Consider the following 26539-nt stretch of genomic DNA (forward strand, 5'->3'; position numbering starts at 1 on the left):
GCCCCGCCGGCCGCGCCGCGCTCCGCCGAGGATGTCCGCGCAGTCCCAGGGCAGCGCGTCCTCCTCCTCGTCGCCGTCTGAGGGGCCGCCTGCCGCCTCCAAGGCCAAGGTGAAGGAGCAGATTAAGATCATCGTGGAGGACTTGGAGTTGGTGCTGGGGGACCTCAAAGACGTGGCCAAGGAACTTAAGGAGGTGAGAAGCGCCCAGGGGCGCCCGCCCCGCTCCGCGGCCGCGGGACCCGCCGCGCCCGCGGCTTGCCCGCTTATTCCAACACTTCTTGGTGACGGGCCGAGCAACTGGTGTGCGGGCCGGGCGCGGGCGGCCCCTCGTGCCCGGCCGAAGCCTCTGGGGCCGCGGAGCCGCCGGGCGGGCGAGCGCCGGGCTTGGCAGCTCCGCGGCGCGCCGTGCTCCCCGCTGGTACCGTTACCGTCTTGGCCCGGGCTCCGTGGGGCTTGTCCCGCGCGGGAGAGCGCTCGGGGCGCGGACGGCTCCCGCAGCGCTGCCCGGTGCTGCCTGCCGGAGGTGCCGCCTCCGGGGGCCCCTGCGGCCGCGAACCCCTCGGCCCGTGGCGAGTGCCGGGTCCCCGCGGCGAGTCCCCGGCGCAGCGACATCGCCGCGGGGACGGCGGAGAGCGGCGAGGCGCTGCCCTCCTCCTGGAAATCGCTCCGGAGATCGCCCCGTTATCTCCTTTGGTTTTTATTTTATTTTTTTTCCACACAACTGGTCGCCAGATGGTTGGATTATGTGCCGAAATTCGAGCCCAAAATCTCGGTGTGGTTGTTCTGTTAATCCTATGTTTGACATTTATAGCAGGCTGAGTATTTTTTTTTTCACTATCAAATACTAGTTTCGTATTTTAACAGCACTGTCAACAAGTTTTATTGAGCAGACTTTTGCCTTACGAGGCAGTCTGAAATTCACCCAATGCTTCGTATAACAGAAGATATATATATGTGTGTGCTGCTTACTGCTTACGTCTGTTACAGTACTTCTCACCTACACTTCCACACTTCTTACTTTTTCTTGAAAATATATCTATAATATCTCTTTTCCTTAATGTGCTGCTGTGTGGGCTTTACAGTTTTTCATGCGGAGATGAACACTGTTTGTAGGGCAATTCCTCAAACACCGTTAATAGTGACAGAGCAAACTGGCTTTTATTGCTGCAGAAGCACATTTTTCAGGACCTGGAGAGGATGTGCTGTGATCCTTCCTGTGAATGTAAACTGCACCGTGCACGTAGTCAGTCCTAGCTTTCCCCCGCTAAGCAAAGAAGATCTGTGTAGGTGGAGGTCGTGTGTCATTACTTTCTGTGACATGTTTTATCCATATAGACTTGTCTCTTCTAATTGACAGCATCAGCAAGAACAGAACTGGGTTTACCTCTCCTATGTGGGAAAATGGGTTTTGCGTGAGTCCTTTGTCCAAGCAGAGATGAAACACAAAATGGAAGTTGTAGTGATACAGTGGTGAAACTCAATTAGCAACTGTGTGCCTTGTGAAGGATGAGAAGATTCCCAGATTTTGAAAAAGAGGAATGTTTTTATAACAATAAGCAATGCATATGCAGTGACATATGCTTGTTATAATATCTTTATGTGTTAAATACTTCTTGTGGCCTGTTTATTTTGAAAAGTCAGTAGAAGTTTGCTGGACAGCCTTCAGTTGTCCATCATTTATTCTATAGACTCACTTTATGAGAGACCTCTTTGCTGCATCTGGAATACATAGCATTTTACAAGATAGTGAGGTGATCGATATTGTCAGTTAATAATCGGGCTGTTTCACAGGTTTTTAATAGTTGTTGAAATGTGTTGCCTTCTTTCATTAAAATATCTAGGAAGTCTTCTAGAACTAGTTTTGGTGTATTGCACACATAAAAGATGGCGAACTAGAGGGCCAAAAATCATATCCTTCACTCCATTTCCATATCATTCTTCTGGAAATGTGTAGCTCTTTCCTCATTAGTTGTTTGCCAGTTAGATTGTTGTAGTTTCTCTTCTGCTCGTCATATTCCTATTCCGAAAACACGATTTCATTCATTTTTAATTCCTTGCTATTTTTCTAAGGAAGTTTTCCAGTTAATTATAGAGATAGGTCACTTTTTTTTTTTGTTATTGCTCTTTGTAACCAAACACATATTTAGTTGCAGTATTGAAAAATATGGCCTCTGTTGTGAAATTTCAGTATTTTTGTTTTTACATATCCTATTGTAATATAGATAATAATAATTTAGATTACACTTGATTTAGCCCTTTAGATATTGGGATAGACCTGATATCCTTTCAGTCTTCCTTTGTATGCTTTTATATTCTAAGTGTTGTCAAACTGAAAGAATCATTGCTTCAGAGTGAACAATTTATCACTGTAAAAAATATATCTGTTATTACTCATATGTCATGTAGCATCTAACTTGTTGCAGTTTACTTACATTAATGTTCTGCCGTTTGTTCCAAAGATTTTGTTCTTAATGCCTGCTTTAATTACTTTTCTCTTTAGAAAAGGAGTGGTGGGAATGGAGAGCATGAGAACCTTTAAAATCCAGATGCAAAAAACATGAAGTGTGTGTGTATGTATGTTCTTTTCTTGTTGTTTTGGTTTTGTTTTTGTAAAAAAAAAAAAAACAGATGACAGAGATTATGTGGCTTGAAGCAATTGCCTTTTAGTGATTACTGTGTCTTGGAAGTTGAACATCTCTCTTTCCCGTATCTGTTGATCTGCTTAGGCTGATGTTACAGGAGGCTGAGACTGGGGAAGGGCTCAGTGGGGGCAGGCCAGTGGCTACTCACCAAGGAGGAACTCCTCATCTTCTTGCTTAAACTGGAGATATGGAGTGGGTGTGCACCAGCAGTAGGATGTGTTTTTGTGCTAGAAGAAATTACTATTTAGAAAGAGTAGCTGTTATCTGATGAATATTCCAAAGAAAAAAATCAAAGGAGTGCAAGAGCGTTGAGTAACTCTGTGCATTGCTTTAGTCCAGAACATTTTAAAATTAGTTCAGTGAATCTTTAAAGTTAGATTTTCCTCCGGAGTACTGGATAAAAGACCTTTTTCTCTGGAATCTGTCTAGAAAGATGACTATTACTGCCTTGCCTTGCAGATGCAATTTATCTGTCACATACTTAAATAATGAGGTGATGAGCGCTACAGGAAACCAGGAGACACATGTTAGTTGAGCTTTTGGAGGTAAAATGCATGATGTAGTCTGAATTCTCTGCCTGGCTTTAGGAGAGGTTGTAGGTAGTGTGTATGTGTGTGCATGAAGATGGCAAGGAGTAGAGAGCTGTCTTGTCTTGATACTGACATTATCACTTTGAAGACTTTCCTGCTTTAAAGTTTTATGATCGTGTCACACATTCCTGGAGCCCTACGCTGGTTTACATTAAGGAAATACTTCACTAAATCATTTGGTAAATACTTTTTATAGTAATAAAAATTCATCATGCAGAACAAATTCCTGGAAGTTGTGTGTGAAACATTTGCATAGCTCTTAATTGGCTAAATATGCTCCAACCTTTTATCAAGAGGAAGCAGCTGTGTAGCTATTGCCAATGTTTAGAATAATCCAAAATGGAGGTACATGAGAAACTGAAGCCTTAATAGGCATTGCACATGCATCAGTAAATTTCCAAGTTTTCGTAGTCCACCTCCTGTGCTCTAAATCCTCCCCAAATGTCTTGCTGAAAGAATGGGTGAATAATCCTCCCTCATCTAACTGCTGTGTTTATTTTCTGTAAAGATGTGATATGTAAAACTTAGTCATAACTTAACAGATAATGTTTTCTGCAAAATGGTGCAACTTGTATGTAAATGTAGTGTAAAGTTACATGGCTAAGATTGTTGCAAGGTTGAAGACCTGTTTCCATAACCAGGTCAATCGCCTTTTTTGAGACAGTGTTGTGTAGTCCATGTGCTTTGTTTCTGGATAAGGTTTCCCTGAGCATATTGCAATTTCAGCTCTAGTGTTTTTCAGCCCTTTTTAGTTTTTATGTTCAGTGGAAAGCCCATTTGGCATGTGCCACATGCTTCAGACTGTTGCCCATTCATTGAGAAACTGGGCAGCTACCAGCTGTGTCCAGGACCAGGGACAGAGAAACAGCACTCAAACATGGATCGATAGCTGTGATGAGTGTAGAGTACAGCAGTGTAACCCTGTTTTCAGGGTGGTATCACAGTGCGTATGTAAGGGAAGTAGGTGCACAAGTAAGGGAAGTAGGAATGTAGAATCTAGGTACAGAGTATGCTACATGCAGACCTGGGGGTAGGCAGAACGCAAGCAAGACGTTTTAATCTGTTCTCCTGCTGGTTATTGCCTCTTGTCTTCCTCTCTGATTTCCTATCAGCTATTGAGGACCTTTTGGATGTGTATTGGCAGCTAAGGAAGAGGAATGCAGGCATGCATGCTCCTAGCTTTAGAGAAGGAGTAAATGCAGATGCCCTCATCATGCAGATATGTGAGACGGAGGCACTCCTCAGAGTGATGCTTGTGCGGTGGCCTTGCTTCAGGGACACGCTATGTGCTCAGTAAGGGAGATATACAGCACGTACATCAGTGAGGGAGATGCCTTACATGACAGCTGAGACTGGGCTCCGTCTGAGTTACCAGGACCCAGGGACCCATCCCTGGTGGCATTGCATGTTCCAAAACTTGCTCATCTCTTCAGCAGAAGATTTCTTTTTTTTTTTTTCTTTCTTACTTTTCTTTTTTTTTTTTTTTTTTGATACCTTATTGAGTCCTTGGTGCCAGATGCAACCATGAACCCTACTTGTATGTTTATTGCAAGTGCAGAGAATGATTCATTATGTAAGAGAAACACTGCACAGCAACTTTATGGTGATCTGCCCAGAGGTCCAAACAGGACCGTAAATACTTGTTGCAGTTAACTAGATCATAATTTTCCTTTCCTTTTATTGCTTGTGGTCTATGAAGTATTTATACAGTTATATACAGTACAAAAGTGCAGAAGTAGTAAGATAAAAATCTCATGTCAGTAGCAGCCATAAAACTAATGAAGCTAATAGGTAGCAGTGAACCTTAAAAATATGCTTTAAGATTATCAGGAACATTTTAAGTGCTGGTATAGTAGCTGGTGCTGTTGACTTCCATCTGATTTGTTATCAAAGCTACTAACAATTGTAACTTTTCATTCTTGTACAATACAATGAAAAGAATAACTAACATATAGATATAGCATTGCTTATTAACATTAAGAAACTTGAAAGAAGGAGGCATACTGTCAAATTCATGCTAGCTATTTTATTTTTATAAACACTCATGTCAGCTCCTTCATTCCTTTTATGCAATGCTAAGCTCCTGATAGTAACGTGCATTGTACAACCATAAGCTAAATAGAGCATATATAAATTTGGTTTTCAAATAAAAATAGTACCACAGAAACAATATTTATGTTTCTGCTAAATATATGAACTTTACACAGTCCATGCACTAGTGGCGGTGATATGGAAAGCTAAAGCTGAAGTAAGAGAAGTGCTCAATCTGATGCAAACAATTTTTTTTTTTTTGCCCTTGACTTCAGCAGGGAAGAAAAATAGTTTCAAGATGCCAGAGATTAATTTGGGAGCATTCATTTGTCTGCACACTTCAGAATTGAGAGAAATCAATAACTGCAGGGGTATGTCTGTTTGTGTGGAGGTATGGTACACAAATAAAGACTTCACAGAGTAGCATTAATACATTTTTGTAGACTTTGGCCAACCTCTGCTGAAAATGAAACAGTACTTCTGTTCACATTACTCGCTTTGGACAAAGTCCAGCTTTCCCACTTGCAGTCAAAAACTTCCAATCTAGTGACCGTTCAATTTGTACTATGACTGGTGGTATGTCTAACTAAATGACTAACTTGTGCTGGGAGAGGAAGTGGGATTTGCCCATGAACTGGAACAACACTTCCCATTAGTGGTGCTGAAACCATGATTGTTTATGAACAGCAGTGCTATTGTCTTCTCATTTCCTTGTGTTTCAGAGTTGTGAAATGTTGGTGGCTCATGGTGTAACTCTGGATATTACTTCTGCTCTTCCAAAGACAACTGACACCAGGGACCCTTGCGTAGAATACCTGTATGTCCCACTCTTTGCCTTTTATTTTTCCCCCTGCAATTTTATTACAGTATTTGCAATGCCCTCAAGCTTATTACTATTGTCATAGGAACAGCCAAGAAAGAACCTGGTTTCATTGTGGACATGTCTAGGAGATCTCTTACTGCATTTTGCCCGTGTTGGTCTACTGAATTGCGGCTTGTGGGAAGATTTGATGGCTCAGCTGTTTTAGTTCATAATTATTGTTCTACAACAGTATGGAGTAGTGGAGAGCAATTGCCTCCAAACAGAAGGAGTACTGTCAGTGTTGCTTTTTGCAAAATAGTAATACGTTCATGTCTTTAAAAGTAATCAAACTCATCTGTTGCTTCATGCAGCACACACCACATTATTTAACGAGGTCTGAGAGCACTGAAGCTAAGGTATTTCCAGACTGTCTTGTAGATCATTTCTCAGTAATCTGAAAAATCTTGCACATTTAAACACTTAAAAGAAAATTTATTCTTAAATGTCTTCTTTTTTGAGAATTCTGCCATGGCTATTTCAGTCTTGTATCTGCTCTAATATTGTCTTCTGCTCCTTAGTGTAGCCTGCTTACAGGCCTTTCAGTGAACAGCTTCAAGTTAGGATCACAGACATTCTTTTTCTCATTTTAGTAATTTGTACCACAAGTAAATGAAGAGGAATTTATACCTCTGAAAGCAGTGTGATTGTGGTTGCTCAGTTAAACTGAGTCTTATGTGTAGTTCCAAAACTTATATTGGGAGACAAGCAGTCAGGTTTGGCTTTCTACTGAAGTATGAACAATTAAAGCAGGTGCTTAAATCTTCAAAATGATGATATTTTGATATTTTAGGTGATATTTTGATATTTTATAACATTTCATTGTTTATTTGAAATATCAGCCTGTTAATAAGGTAGCTTTTCTGAGCAGTGGGATGTAGGTGCTTGAGAAAAAAATTGAAAATATGAACAAGCAACCAGTTTAGACTCACTTCTCCAATATGATTTATCGGTTCCTACAACTTCCAATTCAAAATTATTGTGAAAATGTGAAAAGGCAAAACCAGTATTTTCTTACTGTGATATTATATGAAATAAATGTAATTCCTTGCACATTTTGCTAGTGATTTTTTTTCTTCTTAGATGTCTTCTGCTTTTTCTTATCTTTTTGTTAAACTTGACAGTTCTGCTATTCAATAGTGAAACTTAGAATAATAAGACTTTTCTTATATGTGTTTTTCCTCTACTTCAATTTGAGCACATTGCCTCTTGTTCTGTTACTGGTACTGTGGACAAAAGTTTGGCTCCATGTTCTTCATATCAGGTATCTCTGTGTGAGAGATGCTCTGGTTTCTTACGTGTTTTGGGGCCCTTCACTGGGCTCACTGCAGAACTTCCATGTCTTTCTTGTACTGGGGAGTTCAGAACTGGACACACCACTCCAGATGTTCCCTCAAAGAAAAAGGTAAATTCAGTAAAATAATTATGCCTATTAACTTCTCTCAGTAAATATTTCTTCATTTGAAAACTCGAAGTCAGCAGAAGGATGCATTCTCTACTTTTTCACTGAATTGCACTAATAAAGAGTTATATCACTGTTTGTAGTCTGAACATCAATTTTACTTATTTTCAAATCCAACAACATGTAACAGATTTGAGATACAACTTACTGCTTGATTTTGATGGATGGAGGCATGCAAGAGTTAGGAGCTGGTCTTCATGAGTATGTGCAGCCATATGATGTGTATGGAGTATATATATGGCTTTAGGCAGGGATGATGGGAAGCGAAGGTGGCAGCTCCTTCTGCTTTACCGGGATGTCACTTCTTTGTAACATCATTTTGTGAAACTGTGATATATCCTTTCCCCCACTTCCAAATTAGATAGTCCCAGCAAACCTAATGCAATTACTCAAATTAACTAACTCTGTGAACCATTAGGGTTAATTTTGTCCCTGTACTCCAGCCTCTGCAACTGTCAGTTTCTGCTCTTTTATATTTATTCCTCCTCTTGCACAGATACCAACCCCTCCATCTATAAAGGGCTTTTACAATTATTATTAGCTTTTTTTTTTCCTTTTCTTAGATCCTTTCCTCATTTCCTTCATTTTGGTTTGTTTCCTCTACAGCTTGTGCACCATATGTACTGGAGTACTAAGGACTATCAGAAAGGTATCTGGGTCATAAAATGTCAGGGTAGAGTTTGGCTCTGTGTTCTTAACTCTCATGTTGGGGAAGTAAGTATCAAAACCCTGCTCACAGTCTGGAGAAATTCAGATGCCATTCTATAACATTAATCTTGGTAACACAATTGCTCTTTTTTTTTTTTCTCATGTATCTTTTGCATGCTAATATGAAAATTATTCTGTAAATTATTTGATCTATAGGCATTGTTAATATAGTTTGTGTATCAGTTTTAGATTTGATTAGATTTGGTATAGATAGCAACAGAAAGTCATGTTGTTTGAATCCCAGAGTTGTTGTTATTACAAGAAAAAGCTTTTCCTTTTAAAGTTCATGATAGGCTGAACTGACATCATGCTTCAGCTTTCCAGTTCAGTGTGTACAGTATTTAAAATTCACCGCAGCTTTCCTCTAAAGCCTACCTTGCTACTGTCTTTAACATTGGTCTTCAGTTTCCAGTTAACAGCACATGTTTCTTCCCTAGGTGTTTTCACTGATTACTGCAAAAAAAAAGCTGTTTAGATTGGCCTGCACTAGTGTTATTGAATATTTTATTTTGATAGCTGGGATGGTAAAGTCTAGCCTTTGTTTTGTTCATTGCTTAAAGGACAGGGATGCTTTACGGAACCTTTTTAAGGCTAATTAAAACTGCAGCATTTGAGTGGAGAAGGGTCCTGTGTGCAGACTCTGTTTCTAGTAGCTTGTGTCATTTTGATTGTGTAGGAAGAGGTGAACAATAAAAGAATGTATACCATAGCAGAGGTGGTAAAACAACAGCTGTTCTTTGAAACAGAAGTGGAGATGGTGTGATGAACCCAGAAGACTTACAAAAAGTGGTGGTTGACCTCACTGGGAAGGTTCGTTGGAGGGAAGATTAGGAGGACAGGTAGTGGTTGGTTGCTCTTGTCAGCTCTTGAAAAATGTATATGTTATTATTCAATTCAGTTGGTTAAACAAACTTTAGAGAATTTGAATGGTTGGTTTGTAAGCACTGGAAATCATGTGAAATCACTTCAGTTAAGGTTTATTGTTATTAGCTGTCTTAAATCTTCTCAGGCAGAACCTTTGTTAGTGCGATACTGTGAAACTGTCAAGGTAGTTGACTAAGCTGTGACTTGAAATTAGCTTGACCCATATGGTGTGAAATGTAACGCTGTGGAAATATAATTTCCTTTTAAAGGTGAGTAAGACAGGCTAGCTGTTCAACCTTATCTCCACAGACTGTTCCAATACTACAGCTAGCATTCTTTAAAGTAGGGATAGATTTGTAACTTCCACAACAGAAGGTTATAGTACTTTGAGTGAAGACTGTGACCTAGGAAAGTCTGCTGCACAAGAGCAAACATTTCCTTGCAATTCATATTACTGCTGTCAGGAAAAATAAAAAATTATTACTCTTACAGATAATATAAATAATATTTTTTTCTTCGTTGTTTTCCTCTGCTAGCTGATGTGCATTGCGCACCAAACGATCATAGTTCAAGGTTTATTGAAATTAGAAATATGTAGAAATGTTTCATTTAGATAGGTAGTTGTTTAAAGTGCTGTGAGAAATGGACAGCGTTACATTTCCTGCTCACTAGTGAAACTTTTCTGCTAACTGTTACAAGATTGTAAGTATTGTAGCATCTTAATGGAAAATCTCACTGGATTTTAGTAAATGATAGCAGTATGTGATTTCCAGGAGCTGAGCACTTAGCTAGCATTTTGAACAGGATTGTCAACTCCTTTGAGTAATTTTTTTTTTCTATAGAAAAAATATAAGCAACCTTGTCTTGGTGCTTTGTGTTTTAAATTCAACTATTATTAATAATATTAAGAAGACAGAATCTATATTTCTGTAGATTTTGTGCATCATTTCCAAAATAAAAAGCATGCTTCTCATTGTTTAGATATCACCCCTTCTGATGATGACATGTCATGATACAGCGTTAGTGTCTCAATATTATATGCTTTTGAAATATTTTTTCTTTTTTTTGTATCTCTCTGTAGAAAGAATAGCAAAGCTCTGAGGGAATTTGGAATGCTTTTGGGTCTTGATGATCTAAAATCAAGTTCTTTTTAAAATACCTGCTTGGTCTGTATAGGTAGAGTATTTTTCACAAGTTCTTACATTTTTTCAGCTTAATTGATTTTCTTAATGAAGAATGAGGCACCGTAGTTATCACTGTGAATTGAAGATACGGCATTCCACTCTTCTATGCATGGTTTCTTGTTCATAATGGAACCAAGTTGTCTGTTATATAAATGCTAATATGCTACAATTAAATTTTGATGAAGTGGCAATAATTATTGCATTTTATGCTAATTAAATAACTATTTTGAACAAATTAAATTGTTGCAAGGCTACAGTTACTCTACAAGAAAGAAGCAGTGATATAGAATCATTTTCATTACAGAAATTTCTTTCAGACTGTAACAAGCCTGTATAATAAAGGACAACTCCATAGTGTCTTGCTTTCTTCTTACCAAGAACAGGAGCTAGTGAGTGTGGCTTTAAGGTTTCCATCAGATGAAGGATATATTCTTGGAGTATTCATGTGCTTCTTACTGCACATTGCCATGTAATCCAGATGCAGGGGGCATAGTACAGTATTTTTGTAAACATTTAATCCAAACAGGATCAAATAGGCAAGTTTGCAACCCATGTAACACATCAGGAAAAAGTTTATCACGAAGTTTTTATCTCCTAGCATTAATACTCTTATCTTTGATTTGCTTCTCTAATTTTTGTATGAAGTCTATTCAAGATACAAATTATATATGATATGATAAGATAACATGCACAGAGCACCTCTATGTTGTGGGTAAACTGTTTGGAGAATGTCAGCTCTCACAGATTTTCTGCCCAGGCAGAAAATGAATGCCCTGTTAGGAAGCATAGCCTTCTTACAGCTCTGCAGAAAGAGATCTCTGTGAAGGAATGCTTCTCTTCCAGGGTATCAAAAAAAGAACAAATAATTGTATTTTTTTTTCTGTGCTCCTTCTGAGGAATAATGAACCTGGGGAAAAATGATAATAATAAAAAGCTCTGCAGAGACTCATAGGCTCTGCTGAAGTATTTGCAGGATGACAGTAATGCTGTCAAGTCTCTTGTTTTATTCCAATATGAATGAAAAAATTATTAGGAAAGAAATATTAAAAGTGAGTATACAGCTTTCCTAAGCAAGTAGATATTGTGCATCAATAAATTAGGCAAGATTTTAACAAATTTCCTTTTATAAAAAGTTCTGTAGTGCTATTCTGCCAAGAATACATTCTGAATGGATATTGATACAATGTTACCATCTTAATTTCAAGACTGCTCTTGCGCTTGTGTCAGTCCTTGTCTTGTGTAACAAGATCATTAATTTCTGTTACAGATACAAAGCAAAAACATAAGTATAAAAAGTGGGAGTAAGACTTATGGGTGAATTCTGTTCCTTATCTGTAACACCTCAGAAAGTTACGGGAGCTGAAGTTGTTGATGTAGAACAAAAGTCTCAAAAAATAAAGAAGTTAGGAATGGGGAGGAATGCTGATAAAGGAGAACAGCATACAGAACAGAAGGCTTTGCTGACTGTTTCTCCCATTTAATAAAAAGTAGAATGAAGTTAAAGTCAAAGACATTCTAGTCATAAACTCACTTTTTTTTTTTTTTTTTTTTTTYTTGTTGGCAGGCCCGCTATTATTATTTCTTTTTAATTTCATGATTTCTTCATGTGGTGGCCTATATGTTTTATTTAAAAATAGAAGACTAGAAAGAACATAATGCATCATTGAATCCCAATCCCTCTTACTGCAGGCAGATCACACAGTTCTTTTGTAAAATATACCTCATTTTTTTTTGAGAGTTTTCTTTTCTTTCTGTCATTCCAATTGAAAGATTATTCTATTAAAAATTGATGTAACAGGATTTTTTTTTTTTTCAATATCCAGGCTAGTTTGGCTGATGTCATTCAGTATTGAGTATTGAAGGCTTTTCCCTCTATCTGCAGTTATACTATACTATACTGTGGTACACTGATGCATTTTAAGTCCTTTTAGTAATTTGATAGACTCTTCTTCTGCAGCAGCAGAGCCTTTCCACTCCTGTTCGGAGTGAATTAATCTTTCCAGAAATGTACACAAATAAATGCATTGATGTATAGGGGAGATCAAACCAGAGATTAGTACAAAATTTCTAAACTCTGCTGAGACTATCTCTTCTGGTTTATCTTGGAGTTACATTTCAATTTTTGTATCAGGTTAGCAAAAGATAGCTATGATCATCTCATATATAGGAGGTCTTTGTCCACACAATTGTATGACTTCATGAACTTTCGGTTTGCAGCACAATGTTTTTTTGTCCTTCCAGTTATGACATTACATATTGCACTATGTAAATTTTATTGTGCTTTTAAGCATTTGTGAGATTTGACCCTGGCAACTACAGGCCGGTTAGCCTCACCTCCATTCCTGGAAGAGTGATGGAGCAGCTCATCCTGGCTGCTGTCTCCAGACATGTGGAGGAGAAGAAGGTGCTCAGGAGTAGCCAGCATGGATTCACCAACGGGAAATCCTGCTTGACTAACCTTGACTCGCCTTCTATGATGGAGTGACTGGCTGGACAGACGAGGGCAGAGCGGTGGATGTCATCTCTCTGGACTTGAGCAAGGCTTTTGACACTATCCCTCACAGCATTCTCCTGGGCAAGATTCAGAAGTGTGGGATAGATGAGTGGATAGTGAGGTGGATTAGGAATTGGCTCAGTGGGAGGGTGCAGAGAGTGGTAGTCAGTGGCGCGGAGTCCAGCTGGAGGCCTGCAGTTAGTGGTGTCCCCCAGGGGTCGGTCCTCGGTCCGGTCCTGTTCAACTTATTCATTAACGACCTGGATGAAGGGCTGGAGTGCTCCCTCAGCACATTTGCTGATGATACCAAACTGGGTGGAGTAGCTGATAGCCCTGAGGGCTGTGCTGCCATCCAGAGGGATCTGGACAGACTGGACAACTGGGTGGTGAGAAACCTCATGAAGTTCAACAAGGGCAAGTGCAGGGTCCTGCACTTGGGGAGGAATAACCCTGGACACCAGTACAGATTAGGGGTGGACCAGCTGGAGAGCAGTCCCACAGAGAGGAACCTGGGTGTCATGGTGGACGACAAGATGACCATGAGGCAGCAGTGTGCCCTGGTGGCCAAGAAGGCCAACGGGATCCTGGGGTGCATTAAGAAGAGCGTCTCCAGCAGGTCGAGGGAGGTGATCGTCTCCCTATACACAGCCCTGGCGAGGCCACATCTGGAGACTGTGTCCAGTTCTGGGCTCCCCAGCACAAGAGGGATGTGGAGCTGCTGGAGAGAGTCCAGCGCAGGGCTACCAGGATGATCAGAGGCCTGGAACATCTGCCCTGTGAGCAAAGGCTGAGGGAGCTGGGCCTGTTCAGCCTGGAGAAGAGAAAGTTAAGAGGAAATCTAATCAGTGTCTATAAATACCTCAAGGGAGGCAGTGAGGAGGATGGGGCCGGCCTCTTTTCAGTGGTGGACAGTGAAAGGACTAGAGGAAACGGCCACAAACTGAAGCCCCACAGGAAATAAAGGAAGCATTTTTTCACTGTGAGGGTGCCAGAGCCCTGGAACAGGCTGCCAGGAGGTTGTGGAGTCTCTTTCTCCAGAGATTTTCAAGACCCGCTTGGATGCAGCCCTGTGCCCCGTGCACTAGGTGACCCTGTGTGTGCAGGGGAATGGACTATATGACCTTTGGAGGTTCCTTCCAACCTTAAGCATTCTATGATTCTGTATCATGACCCCATGATGGTCTTCTCATGACCCCATGTGTGGTCTTCTGGCTCTCTGTCACCAGAAGATTTCCTCAGAACACTTATAATATTTGTGACTGAGTCATTAGTGAAAGTATTAAAGGAGATCAGTCTTAGTCTGGTTAAGGTGTTTCACTGATTTTTCCTTCTAAACCAAATCTACTTCTTTTTGCAGATCATAAGATCAGTGAACATACAGGGTAAATGGCAAATTGTCTTGTAGGTGGCTTTTGATTCACTTGTAATTCACTTGTAATTAAGTTGTAGAATAGCATTACAGAGGATTTGAATTTTCATGTATTCAAGAGGTTTGCTAATGAAAAAGAGCTTGCTAAATGCCGAGAAGCTGACCAAGTATAGAATGAAAGACAGTTATCTAAAAAGTCCTGGGCCTCACACAGGGAGCCTGGGTGAGAACTTCCAAAGAGGTCTTGCCATGGTCTTTTTTTTGTTTTTTCCTGTAGTATCTATTTTTGGCCACCCTTGGAGAAAGCTCGTAGAGTAAATAGATCTTTGCTCTATTTGTAATTGGTCAATTGTTAAGAGAATTCTATTTTTTTTTCTTGAAGCTATTTTTAAATTTATTTAAATTTATTGAATTCAGTTCTAATTTTTCAGCTTGCATTTGGCATCATCCTGTTTTAAATACAAAAGTAATATAACATCCCTTATATTATTTTTATTTTTCCCCTCATCATATGGTATCTCATCTGACTGGTAAGATTAAACAGTCTTGCTGCTGGAACTGAAAATACATCAGAGAAGCAGAGCCAAGCTTGTCTCATGCTGGTCACTTTAATGACTTGGGTTCCTAGGGTTTCAATTGTGTTTCTGCTGCTTGGAGTTTCGTTTCCATTATTTATCTTGCCTTTGGATAGGCATTACTGATACACAGGATAGGGATAAAAGCCGTGTAGTTTTACCATCACTCCTGAAAACTGATACAAATTATTTGGTGGGCCATCTGTTTGTACCCGTCTTCAAAGTGTAATCACCACCATACTTTCTTCCTTTTCTTCAGATGCATCTGAAGAACGTTTCACTGTTTAACATCTGTTTCAAAGTCTAATTCAGGTAGTTAATTACCTCTTTAGCTAAGCATTCTCAATCGTGGCTTTCTTTACTGTTCAGTCTTTATTTCCCTTAGTTCCTGGTGGTCTGATTATTCCTATTTTTTTTTAAGGTAGTTATTCACTAAATTACTTTTGGAGGTTTAGATTTATGTTAATCCTGACTGCTTTGGCACTTTATTTAAACAAATTGCAGTTCTCCTCTGTAGCCAAAGCTGTGCGGTCTTCAGGTTGCTTTACTAATCCAGTTTTTGGAGAGATTTCTCTGAAGCTATAGTTCTTATCCTTGCTACATGCATATTTGCTCTTGCCTGTATAAACTTCCTCCTAGTCACCCTAAATTTCTGCTCTTATTTTTATGAAGGAATATGTTCCCTGTGTTTTTTTCAGAGCCAAGCTTGTTCTCCAGTTATTGTTATTATTCTTTATAGAATTCTACATGTTCCCATTTGTTTTTGGATGTTTGTTATTTTGTTCTTTAGAAGCTATAACTTTTTAGTATGTAGGTCTCTGATATGCTTGACGGAGAAAGTGTATGTGTTTTTGCTTTTTCTCTGCTGATTTTCTATTTTACAAAACAAAGCAAAGCTCACCAATAAGCAAAGCCCACAACAACTTCAAAATATCTTTTTCTTTTTTTCCTCTCTTAGTATTTCTTATGGGAAGTACTTAAACTCTGTCCCTGTTCTAAGACAAAGTGATGCTTTTAAGTAACTACCTCTAGGCTTTCTGGTATATTCTGCATTATGGCAGCCCCTTAATTCTCTAAGCAGGAGAGTCAGCTCTTTCAGTGTTTCATGTCTTCCTTAGGGGTTATGATTCATCTGTTGTGAAACCATGGCCAAAGAATAACAACAGCCTTCTGGAAATGCTGCATCCTCTATGGCATATTTTTTTCCTTCCCTTTTCTCCATCTGGTAGGCTCCTAGTAAGGTTTCTCAAGCTCTGGGAAATGCTGTATTAAGGTACCCAGTTAAAAACAAGATTGACCGCAGCAGAGCATATCAATTTAAGTGGTGTTCATTTATGAGGGAGTGGCATTAAGCATTTGTCCCTGCATGCTGTTACAAACTTACTTGATAAGTGAAGTAAAGTAAGGTCTGTAGGACTGACTTGCCTTTGTGTGCTGTGTACTCATGTCGAAGGAACTCTGTCACAAGTGTCTGGGCATATCTGGGCATATTTTTGAGATCATCAGATGCCATTCTGAGAAGTTTACTCGGATTTACTGAATTAATTTTTTTTCACTTCGTGGGCAAATATAATCTAGTACCGGTAATATTACATTACATTAATATAACATTAGATTGCCAGATGCTTCCCACTATAAAATTAAATCTTCAGCTGTTTGTAACTTTTCTTTAACTCTCAGTAATTTGAGCTAAATTTTTCATCACTAAGTTTTGCGTATTGCTGACTTTTTGAAATCTTATTTGATTTTAAGTGTCGTTATGCCTCAGAGAAATAAGCATAGGAAAAAACATTGTTTCCATCATGCTTTCTGTATTCATACTTGAAAAAATTCATTTCTTTTCCTTTCTCTGCTTTAGCAAAGGATCTGAATTTTGACCAAGTGGTATATAGCTTGTATATTTATCTATAGGTCTGTTTTCTACAGAGCACTTGAGTGAAAAGGCATCTGTAATTTCAGAGCCTCTGCCTTCCTTATCATTAAATTTGAGTGAAAATCTTTAGGAAAAGGTCCGTTCTCAGTCTGGAGTCCTGCCCTCATCTTCTAATCTTTGGCACTGATTTTTTGGTCCCTTTTTTGGTCTACTTTTAAAGTAGGAAATATGACAGAATGAAACATCGCCCAAGTAACTTCTTTAAAACATTTCTTTTTAGTTATTGGTGTATTTTTGAGTTGTACTCTTAAAACATGGCAAGCCATGCCATGTATATTTATGGATGTTTGGTGGCTAAGTAAGTAGCTGTGCGATACAGTGGCACTCTCCAAATTATTTGGTGTGGGATATCATTCCTTATACACAGCATACTCTTCAAGGCTTTTCTGAATTCAGGATTAATTTTCTATTGGACTTTTCTGTGCTAAGCATCATTTTGGTCCTGGAAGGACTTATAAATGTTTGATGAATTTATCTTCAAAATGCTTTTATGAGTTGAAGGACTATTGTCTCCAGTTTGTGGATCCAAAACCAAAGAGTGGCAAATCTGAAATGCTACAGACCTTTTTTTTTCACTGTGCTACAAACTTTATATCTCCATTGATTTCAGTTGTAATTGTTTTTATCTTAGGCAAGTTGGATATCAGTATTTCAAGTCAGATACCAGAAAATAAGAAATATATTATTATGAGCTATTTTGAATGAAGTGATTTCATACAGAATCACCAGGCTGTGTGTCAGACAGAGGTATAGTGGGGTTTTTGAAGTGATATTTAATTAAATTAGCTATTGAGTCATTTTTATTTCTACATTTTCTTTTTTTTTCTAAGCATTAGACTTTGCTAGAAAAGATGCTAAAGGCAGCAAAGTTTGCATTAATATAAATGGTCTAGGAAAATTGAATCATTTGTATTGAATCCAACATTAAAAAATCCCTGCCTGAAATAAGCTTTGAGATGGATTATAAAAAGAGAATCCACAGCTAGCTAGCATTAATTAATTGAATTATGGACATGTGAAATAGTGTGTTTAACTCTTAACTGTTTTCAACTGAAATGCTTTTGCAATCCCTAATGTTAAAGGCACAAATACCACCATATAGCTGAGGAAGTTCTGGGGAGGAGATCTGAGCCATGTATTTTCATATTGCATAGTCTTGAGATGCCTTCTGTAGAACTTACAGAAGAAGGATCTTCTAGCCCTGTCTGTAGTGCTCACTGAGATCAAGTAGATGCAGTCCGGCAAATGCAAGGCCCATCATGATCTACAGAACTTAATGAGTCCTTGAAAATATTTTCAATTAGGTTTCATTAAAAGAAAAATTAATTTTTAAATGATCTAACTGCATTATGTTAAATTAATACTTTTTTAACATATATGAGACTTTTTTCCCCCTTTTTTTTCCCCCTAAAGTAGTCCATACTTTAAAAATCTGTCTAAATTTCACTCCTCTTTTATCATCATTGCTCAATGAGAATGTAAAAGTAAAATTAGTGATACTTGCAATCACATTCAAAGATACTGTTTTGGTTAAACAGAATCTTTTAGTGCCTATTTATTTATGGTCTTTCTGCAAGTGTACATATTACATAAAGTGTTTAAAGATATATAATATATATATTTTTTTTCTGTAGGACATACTGAAAAAAAAATTGGTTATATTTTTTCACTGCCACTTTAATTAGCTAAATTATCCAGGGTTGCTTTTAATGCTTTTAGGAGTACAGGTTAAAATTTGTTAAAAGATAAGCAAGCAAAATAACAACAACAAAGCATATTGCAAAGAAGAAAAACTTACCAAATGTGAATGAAATATATAATTTACTCTGCTTTCAGGGCACATTTGACATTCTTGTGCAGTATTCATTATTTAGTAAATACAATATTAACAATGAAGATATGAAATTTCACGATACTTATTCTTTCCATCCCTCTGGTATTCTGTTCTTAAACTACGTATGGTCTGTGTTTTTCTTCTTGCTTTCATTTTTACTATAAAGATAAAAAAGTTTCCAGGCTAATGTACCATTAAGAAAGATGCTGCTTTGCTACCACTCCAAAATATTTGTTGTTCCTGAATTCTGTTGCAGCATAAACCCTAAGCCAGAGGCATACTTTATTTCACATATATTGGAAGTACCTTTCAACTTTTGGTGATGGGAAAGGGGAAATTAGGTGTTTTTGTCAAAGTTACAGCTTATAAATGCTTAAAATGCTATGGCTAAAATTACTACTAAGCAAGCACACAGATGTGAGAAGGTTGATACAAATCTTTGTGGATTTACAAGAAAAAGGGCATTAGCAACAATGCCTGTTCTCTCTGTGCTTGCCCTCACTCTCAAGAAGTCCCTGTTTAATTGGTGGGTTTTATGTGGCTTCTTTCTGATCTTCCAGTTGCTTTCTCTGAATAAGTATTGCAGTGGTCAAGGGTCATTTGTCACCTTTCTTACTCCATTATTGCTCTCCCTTCATTGTACATCTATTTTGATGCAAAAATGCCTATGTTTTCATAAGGAGACTTACTTTAAATTTGGTAGGAACTAGGGATTGTTATTGCAGCAAGCATCCTAAACAGGTGCAGGTACAGAGTAAGTTCTGCAATAAGTTCTTTTTGGAAACCATTCTTATGTCTTAGGGATTTTTTTATTTTTCCTTGCTTTACCTAGTTGTATGTGTTACAGAGTTTTTATAAATTCCATCCAGAAAATCTCCTGGGGAAGGATTCAGAAAATGAAATGCTGTACAGCATTACAGCCTAAACTCAGCTCCACATATGTAACAAGCACTTGATTTGACTGTATTTCCCTGACCTCGCCAGTATGTTGTAAAAATAAATGCATTGAAGACTGTAAAATGCCTATATATTATGGTAATGGGGGCCATGTAAGTACCTAAGATAGATGAGTAGGCAGATAGCATTAGTGCATTAGAAGGTTCCTGGAGAACACTAACCAGATTAAATGCCAGTGTTTTACTATGCAGCCGTGTTAATTGCCAATTTTTGGCAGTTGCACAAGTGCTAATTACTTTTTAATAGAACCAATGGAAGAAAATTTTCCACAAAGCTTTTATGGATAATTATTGCTTTTTTTTCCCTTTGAAGAACTTGAAAGTTTGCTTTTAGAGTGTCCTTTGGATCAGATCTGCCTTCCAAAGAGTAGCTTTACAACATGTGCATTGCTAAGACTGGATCCTGTAATTTTATGCTGTCCGTATCTGCTTTTAAATGATACTGTTTAAAATGAGCTCCTTTGCTGAGCAGATAGCTCATGCAAATAGTGCATCCGCACATTGCTTTGTGTTGTTGAAATGCACACTTCTGCACAGTGTGTTGCATAGCAGGCATATCTAGGGACTGTCCATTCTCCTGACAGATTTTGAAGTGAAGATTTGATGTGCTAAATTTGCCAGTGTTTATTTTCCAAGATTTCCAGGGTTTATGCTTTCTGTGCATCTCAGTTTCTTTTTATGCATTCATATTGTGCTCAACTGAAATGAAAAAATTGTCCTAAGGATGATATCAGAAAGATGAGCTCCATGTAAGCTGGCAAACATTAAATCTTGATAGAACATGAGGGTGCTGCTGCCGTTGAAGTGATTGGCATAATCTTTAAATCACCCTTCTGTTGAAAGCCATTGTAACTTTAATGTAACACTTGTCGTTCATAACATAATATGCTGTATCTTCTATGCGTTGAGTTAGCCCTAACGCTGTTGGATTTGGCTGCATGCTGTATTGTGCCTTTGGGACTCAAGTGGGGCATGCCGTTTTGTCCTTCCCGTAGGGTACAGGGTAAAACAATGGCTATCCGTGGCTGGGGAGTGCAGGGACGCCTGTGAAGGACATGACCTGCCAAGAGAAAAGGATTTATGTTGATCTGACTCTAGGAGTGTGTTGTGTGAACCTGGAGGTGACAAAACTATGTGAAAACAAGAGTATTGTGGTTGCTAATGCCCCAAAGAGCCTCCTTTGTTGAGATGGTAACATGGTTCTTCTAGGCAGTTGAATCCTGCCTTCATTCATGTTCCACCTTTTGTTCTGAAATGTCCTACCTAGAAGTTTGGTCCTGTTGGAAAGAGGAGCATAATTTTATCAGAAATTTTTTGCTATGTTCTTGCTTTACAGGTTTACTGGAATGAGTGCCTAAGCATTTGCGAAAACAGAAGGGGAGGGAGGGGAAATGTGTGTAGTTTAAATGTTATCTTATAATACTTCAGTTCTTTATGTTGTGTTGCATGTAATAATTGCAACCTGCATATCTAACATTATAAATAACATCATGAAATTAAATGATGATTACAGATAAAGCATCCTGTGTTTTAATTTAAAACATAAACAAACATTAGGAATTGCTAAGCCTACTTCAAACAAAATTCACTTAGAAACTCATTTAAAAAGTTCTTTTTAGTCCTTTTGGAGATATATGATTAATATATGTAGAAGGTAATGTGTGTTTATTCTTTTCTCTAGAGCAATGTGATTTATTTATTTATTATTTTTTCCCTACTGCTTCTTTTCTCCCTCTTGCTTTTTTTTTTTTTTTTTAGTTATTGTTTTAGAATAAGGTTCTTTTCTACTCAAGCCAGTGAAATTATTTCTCTCACTATCCTTGAGACTTGGTGACAGAAGAGTCTGTATCACAGAAGTGTACAACACTTCATATGGCTTTAATTCACACATTTCAAGAGGTCTAAAAGTATAACTCCTTTACAGTTTTAATCATGCTGAAAAAACTTGTTGCTTTACTGAATTCTTAAATAAATCTGCCAGTTATAAGGTTTGTTATGCTTTCTTAAGTCTCTTCCTGAATTTTAATTAGCTTATATTCAAGTATTTTAATTATTTTCAAAGTTAGTAATTTATATAGGCACAGAGAGATGAGCAGATAGAGTGGGTGTGAGCAGCCCTGGAAGGTGAGGCATCTCAGGAAGTGACGGCTCTCTTCTACCTACTGGAGTAGATGGAAGACAGCAGAAAAAGGCATTGTTGTGAAATTACCTTGAAGTTACACCTTACTGGGTGTAACCTAGTCAGCAAGTTCTTTCCTCTCTTCCTCTGGTAGAAACTACTAGAGATGGTGCAAACACATCAGTTGAATAACGTATGCAAAACACAGTTAGACTTAAAAACTGCCATCTTTTGAGATTCAGTAAACATGAATCATGGAGCAGAAAACAACTAACAGCTATCAAAATGGATAGATTCAAGATGAGTGATGAAGAAAAACTTTCCAAGTCACTGTGCATAATTGTAGACATCTAATCTACACTGTCTAAACTAATCCAACATATCCAACATTCCCATTTAATTTTTGGCCATTCAATTAAACTCTAATTGCCCACAGCATCCCTCTTTTCTTGTAACTCTTAATTCATAAATAGCATATTGTAGACTACTGAAACATGTAGAAGTTTGTTCACCAGAACAAAACTCTGAGCATGTCTTTAGTTGATATAGTTCAAGCAGATTTATGCATTTCTTTTAGCTCTTGTTTCTCAGTTCATAAACCTTGATAAATGTTCTGGCTGTTCCTATGTATTATTGGATCTGTTCAGTTCTGCACCTCTCATAAAAAGCTAGGAGCAGGAGTGTGGCAACAGGAAATACACTATAAACACTTTCTTATTTAATATTTCAGATGCTGATTTACTGTTAATACAGGCAGAATTTTGCCATGGAGCTATGGAAAATAGGGTTCTTTTTTTTTTGCAGTAAAAACACATGATGTGCAGAAGTATCTTAATGCTGTACTGTAATAGACTGTATTAGAAATAAGTTTGTCAGTCTTTTAGAACAGGGTTCAAAGGCAAGTCATTCATAATTCAAAGGAAAATATCAAACAGCTTGTGGTTCTCAGCAGAAACTAATTCTTCCAGTGGTAAAATGCTGCAGTTTGTCACACTGGGCATTTTAAGCTTACAGGCAAACTCAGAGATGAGTGTACAAATGGCAAATACGTTTTTTTTCCCAGCTCTAATACTGAGAGTAGGACTTTCTTGACAATATGAACTGACATTAAAGACTGGAAGCTCTTCCTGGCTACAACTTGAGATGAAGTCATCCTGCAGCAAGAGTGAGGACACCGGGTATGTTCCAGCAAGTGACATTGCTCCCAACACTTAAGCCTGCATGTTAGGTCCCCACCAGCATAGGCTAATTTGCACTTACAGGGAGTCTCGTCATGATGCTGGATTTGACCACATTTCTTTCAAAAGAGAGGCTGCATTCACCTTGCATTTTCTTAATAATAATTTTGGATAAAAAAATGTTCAAAAATATAAAATTTTCAGTTACAGTGAAAGGTCTTTTTTTAGTAGTTAAAAATCTGTGTTTCTGTTTGGTCTTGATAATAATCAGAAGTTTTATATAGAAGTATTTACCTGTGCCCTTTTCTTTGAAAGTCCATTAGATTTAATCATGTTTACTTTATTCCATTAGGTACAGAATAGATTTTACTCTAGTGATAGTTAAACTGGCTGTATGATTTAAGGTGAATATTAACTCCTTTCAGCTCTTGCTATGATAAGAGAGGTGGAATGATTTCGAACGTTTTTATTTTTTAATGCTAGTTCACATTTTTAAAAGAATACATAAATTACTTATGTCTATATTTTAAAAAATATATTACAATTAAAAACAGAATAATTTATTTTATAAACATTAGAAAGCTATTGAAATATTTTTCTCTGAGGTTTCTTCCAGACACTGTCATTATGATGAGGGCAAATTAACTTGACAATACAAATTAGCAAATCTTGTTGCAAATATGGATTGGCCAACAGAAATGCAGCATACTTTGCTTTGGTTAATAGATGATTACTCTTTTATGGTGTGCCCAGGTCTTTCTGTCAATACATAATACAATAAGTATTTTTTAAAACTTGGAAAATATATAATTATATTCCACCCTATAAGCACAAGCAGTTCCAGTGATAGTTTTCAAATATGAAAAGTTCTTTTTCTTCTGTGTGTATTCACAATTCATATCATTGAAAAGAAAAAAAAGAGTATGTTTTATGGAATAATTAAATGCTTCAAATTCTGATGAAGGGCATTTTTTGGTGAGTGGAGGAATAACACAAGTTTGGTGATACCAGCAGGTCACTCTGTAAAATCTGAAGTTCTCGTCCCTACTGTCATCTGTTATATTATACTGTCCTGGTAAGCATGACCATTTTTGCGTTTTTTTTTTTTTTTTTTTTTTTTTTTAATTTGTTCTGGTAATGAAATAAGTTACTGATTAACAAGTTAATAGCTATAGTTCTGTGTTATTATTACTGCACATTTACCAAGACATTTTAAATTTTATGCCAGTTTTGAATTCAACAGGATATTTGGTTTAAAATTGTCCCTGGTGACACCTGAGGTAAGCACTTTCACAGAGCTTCACAAGGGCATTTTGAGTTTTTTTACAGGAGAAATTTTGACATTCTTGTACTCAGTAAGCACACTGAATGGTGAATGCTCTGTGATGGCATTTACCCTGGGAGCTAAGATACTTCGTTAGGGCATGAAGCTTACTGCAGCTTTGCTGAGATGTGATTCAGTCCCCAGAGATGGCGGTGCTAGTGGTAATTGGGCAGAACTGCTATTTTAATGGGTTTGATGACAGTAAGATGTTAATGTTACACCCTATACAGTATAGGTGTATTTGATTGCTTATCAAAGTCTTGGGAAGAAAAGAGCTGTCAGTTAACAATAAAGGAAGGAGAAGCAATACAAAAATCAGTCATGTCACATTTGCTTCCAGGAAGGTGATTTTTTTTTTTCTCTTTAAACCTTTGTGGCTGAGCATCAGTTTGAATGATGCAAGCCTGTTTTTGTTTGTTTGCTTGTTTTTGTTTGTTTATTTTTGAAGGCCCCTAACATTGGCACAGTAAGATGAAGAAAACTGGACTGGTGAAGAGGTTGGAACCTACAGCTAATGCAGAGTTGCCTAAAACTACAATGCAGTAATTTCAGTACTAGGCAGAAAATGACAGTGGGGAATCTTTACATGAGGCAGGCTTAATTCACTTGAGAAATGTGCAGAAAGCATTTTATGTTGAGTAAATATGCTGTTCTTCTATTAATTAGAAATCTTTATCTTGCAAACAAGTGGATGCTGCAGCATGTCCTTGCTGAAACTGCAGATGTAAATCATTCCAGGGAACTGGATATGGGAGATGGTGAGTTTGAACAGAAATATACTAGGCCTTTAAGTTCTCTGTGTGAAATATATTAGTTAGTTGGAAAAACAAAGAAATAAAAAAGAAGACAACAGCTAACAGGCATCTGTACTCAGCTGTCCGATTCTGCATTAGGGACAATCATAACCTGCCATTAGGCTTCATAATTTTTTGCAAGTATTTACACTGCTGCTTCAAAAGAGCATCGGGATGAAAGGTGAAATTGATTCAGTCAGTAATTAGGTGGCAAAGGCTGCCTCAACAAGCATTTTGTGATTCAGCATAATTTTTATTAGTGTTGCGTCACTGATGTATCAGAACCATGTTATTCCATATTCTGTACACAAACATCTCCAGAGGCTTAAGGGGAAGGATAAGATAAAGGTTGATAGTTGAATATTAATAGGAAATAAAAGAAAGCAGTATGAATCAACATTTTTTGTTCAAATATTTTCACATGTTTTGTAGGAAAGATTAGAAAGAAGTTGCTAGTTTTCTGCAAGAACCTCCTCCCCACATCTGTGGAACCTCATAGTAGAAAGCCTCACTTTTTCTCACTTTAGAATTTAGTGTTAGGGTTAATCATAGCTCCCTGCTGCAAGGCAGAGTATGAGTATACTGTGGAAGAGGGGAAAATGAAAATGAACAGATAATGTTTGAAAAGGAGTTCCAGTAGAGTGATTTAGAGAAGAATCCATTTGTAAAGATATGCTAGTGAGTCATCCTTATAACAGTATTTTGGATAGTTCTGGATGAGACAAGGTTCTTTTTGTCAAGGTCTGGCAAAAAGATGTTAAAATAATCCGTAAAATTGGTGGTGACTGCCCTCTGCCCACTGCCTCCCTGACAACCACAGATGTTTTTAATAAGCTTTTTACCACCATTGCAAAACAATATTTTTGTCCTGTATTGATTATGCAGGCTATTCAACAAGGTGCATGCAAAATCCATAGTTGTTATGTATAATGGAATAATTGTTTCTGAAAAAATGTCCTTCCTCCATCATAATCAGTCTGTCCTAAAGAACGTAAGCCAAGATTTGTCAATGGCAGCAGAATCTCTTTGAGAACAAGTGATTGCAGCCCAGCAAGAAACAAGTGATAGAAACAGAACTGATGTCTCATCTCCTCCCGATTAGTTACAACCTTCCCTAGTGAAGCCAGAAATCCTAGAAGACAAGTGATATTACAGTATCTTTCTGTATTCCCACAGTTTAGCCTCCATGAGACTGTAACTTACAGAAACCAATTAAAAGTAGTTTCTACATGTTCTGTTTTTCTGCTTAAAGGCCTTGCTCTGCCTTGTGATATTTTGCAAGCCGACACTGTCTCCCTGACACAAAGCAGTTTCTTTTCAACGTCACAGTGCTGTCAGATGTAATTTCCACCAGCCTCAGGTTACTTGCTGCTACCATGATACCTTGTTTTGTGATGCTTGTTTGTCTAATATTCTTAAAATTATAAAATCTAAAGGCAAGGATGGGTTAATGCCAAAGATTGCAAGGTTTCTAGTCATCACCATTGCAGTGTAAGCAATGCATGTGGCAGATTAACTGAGCAAGACCTGCAAGAGTGTAAAGAGCACATAGCAAAACACATAGTGGAAATACATTGTTGGAAAAATGTAATATTTAAGCTATTGTTGTGACTTTGGGTAGCC

General features: G+C 37.8%; 1 protein-coding gene across 1 annotated transcript in view; it reads left to right on the top strand.

Annotated features, from left to right (window-relative positions):
- Nucleotides 1-31: 31 nt before the first annotated feature.
- The window catches only part of PRR16 (proline rich 16), a 101553-nt gene continuing 75045 nt past the window's right edge, over nucleotides 32-26539 (top strand). The window contains exon 1 of the mRNA XM_026045015.1: nucleotides 32-193. Within this exon, the coding sequence (XP_025900800.1) occupies nucleotides 32-193 (162 nt within the window). The remainder of the gene's footprint in view (nucleotides 194-26539) is intronic.

This window comes from Nothoprocta perdicaria, unplaced genomic scaffold (genome assembly GCF_003342845.1).
Source record: "Nothoprocta perdicaria isolate Ctin4 unplaced genomic scaffold, notPer1 scaffold_395, whole genome shotgun sequence".
NCBI classification, from domain to species: Eukaryota; Metazoa; Chordata; class Aves; order Tinamiformes; family Tinamidae; genus Nothoprocta; species Nothoprocta perdicaria.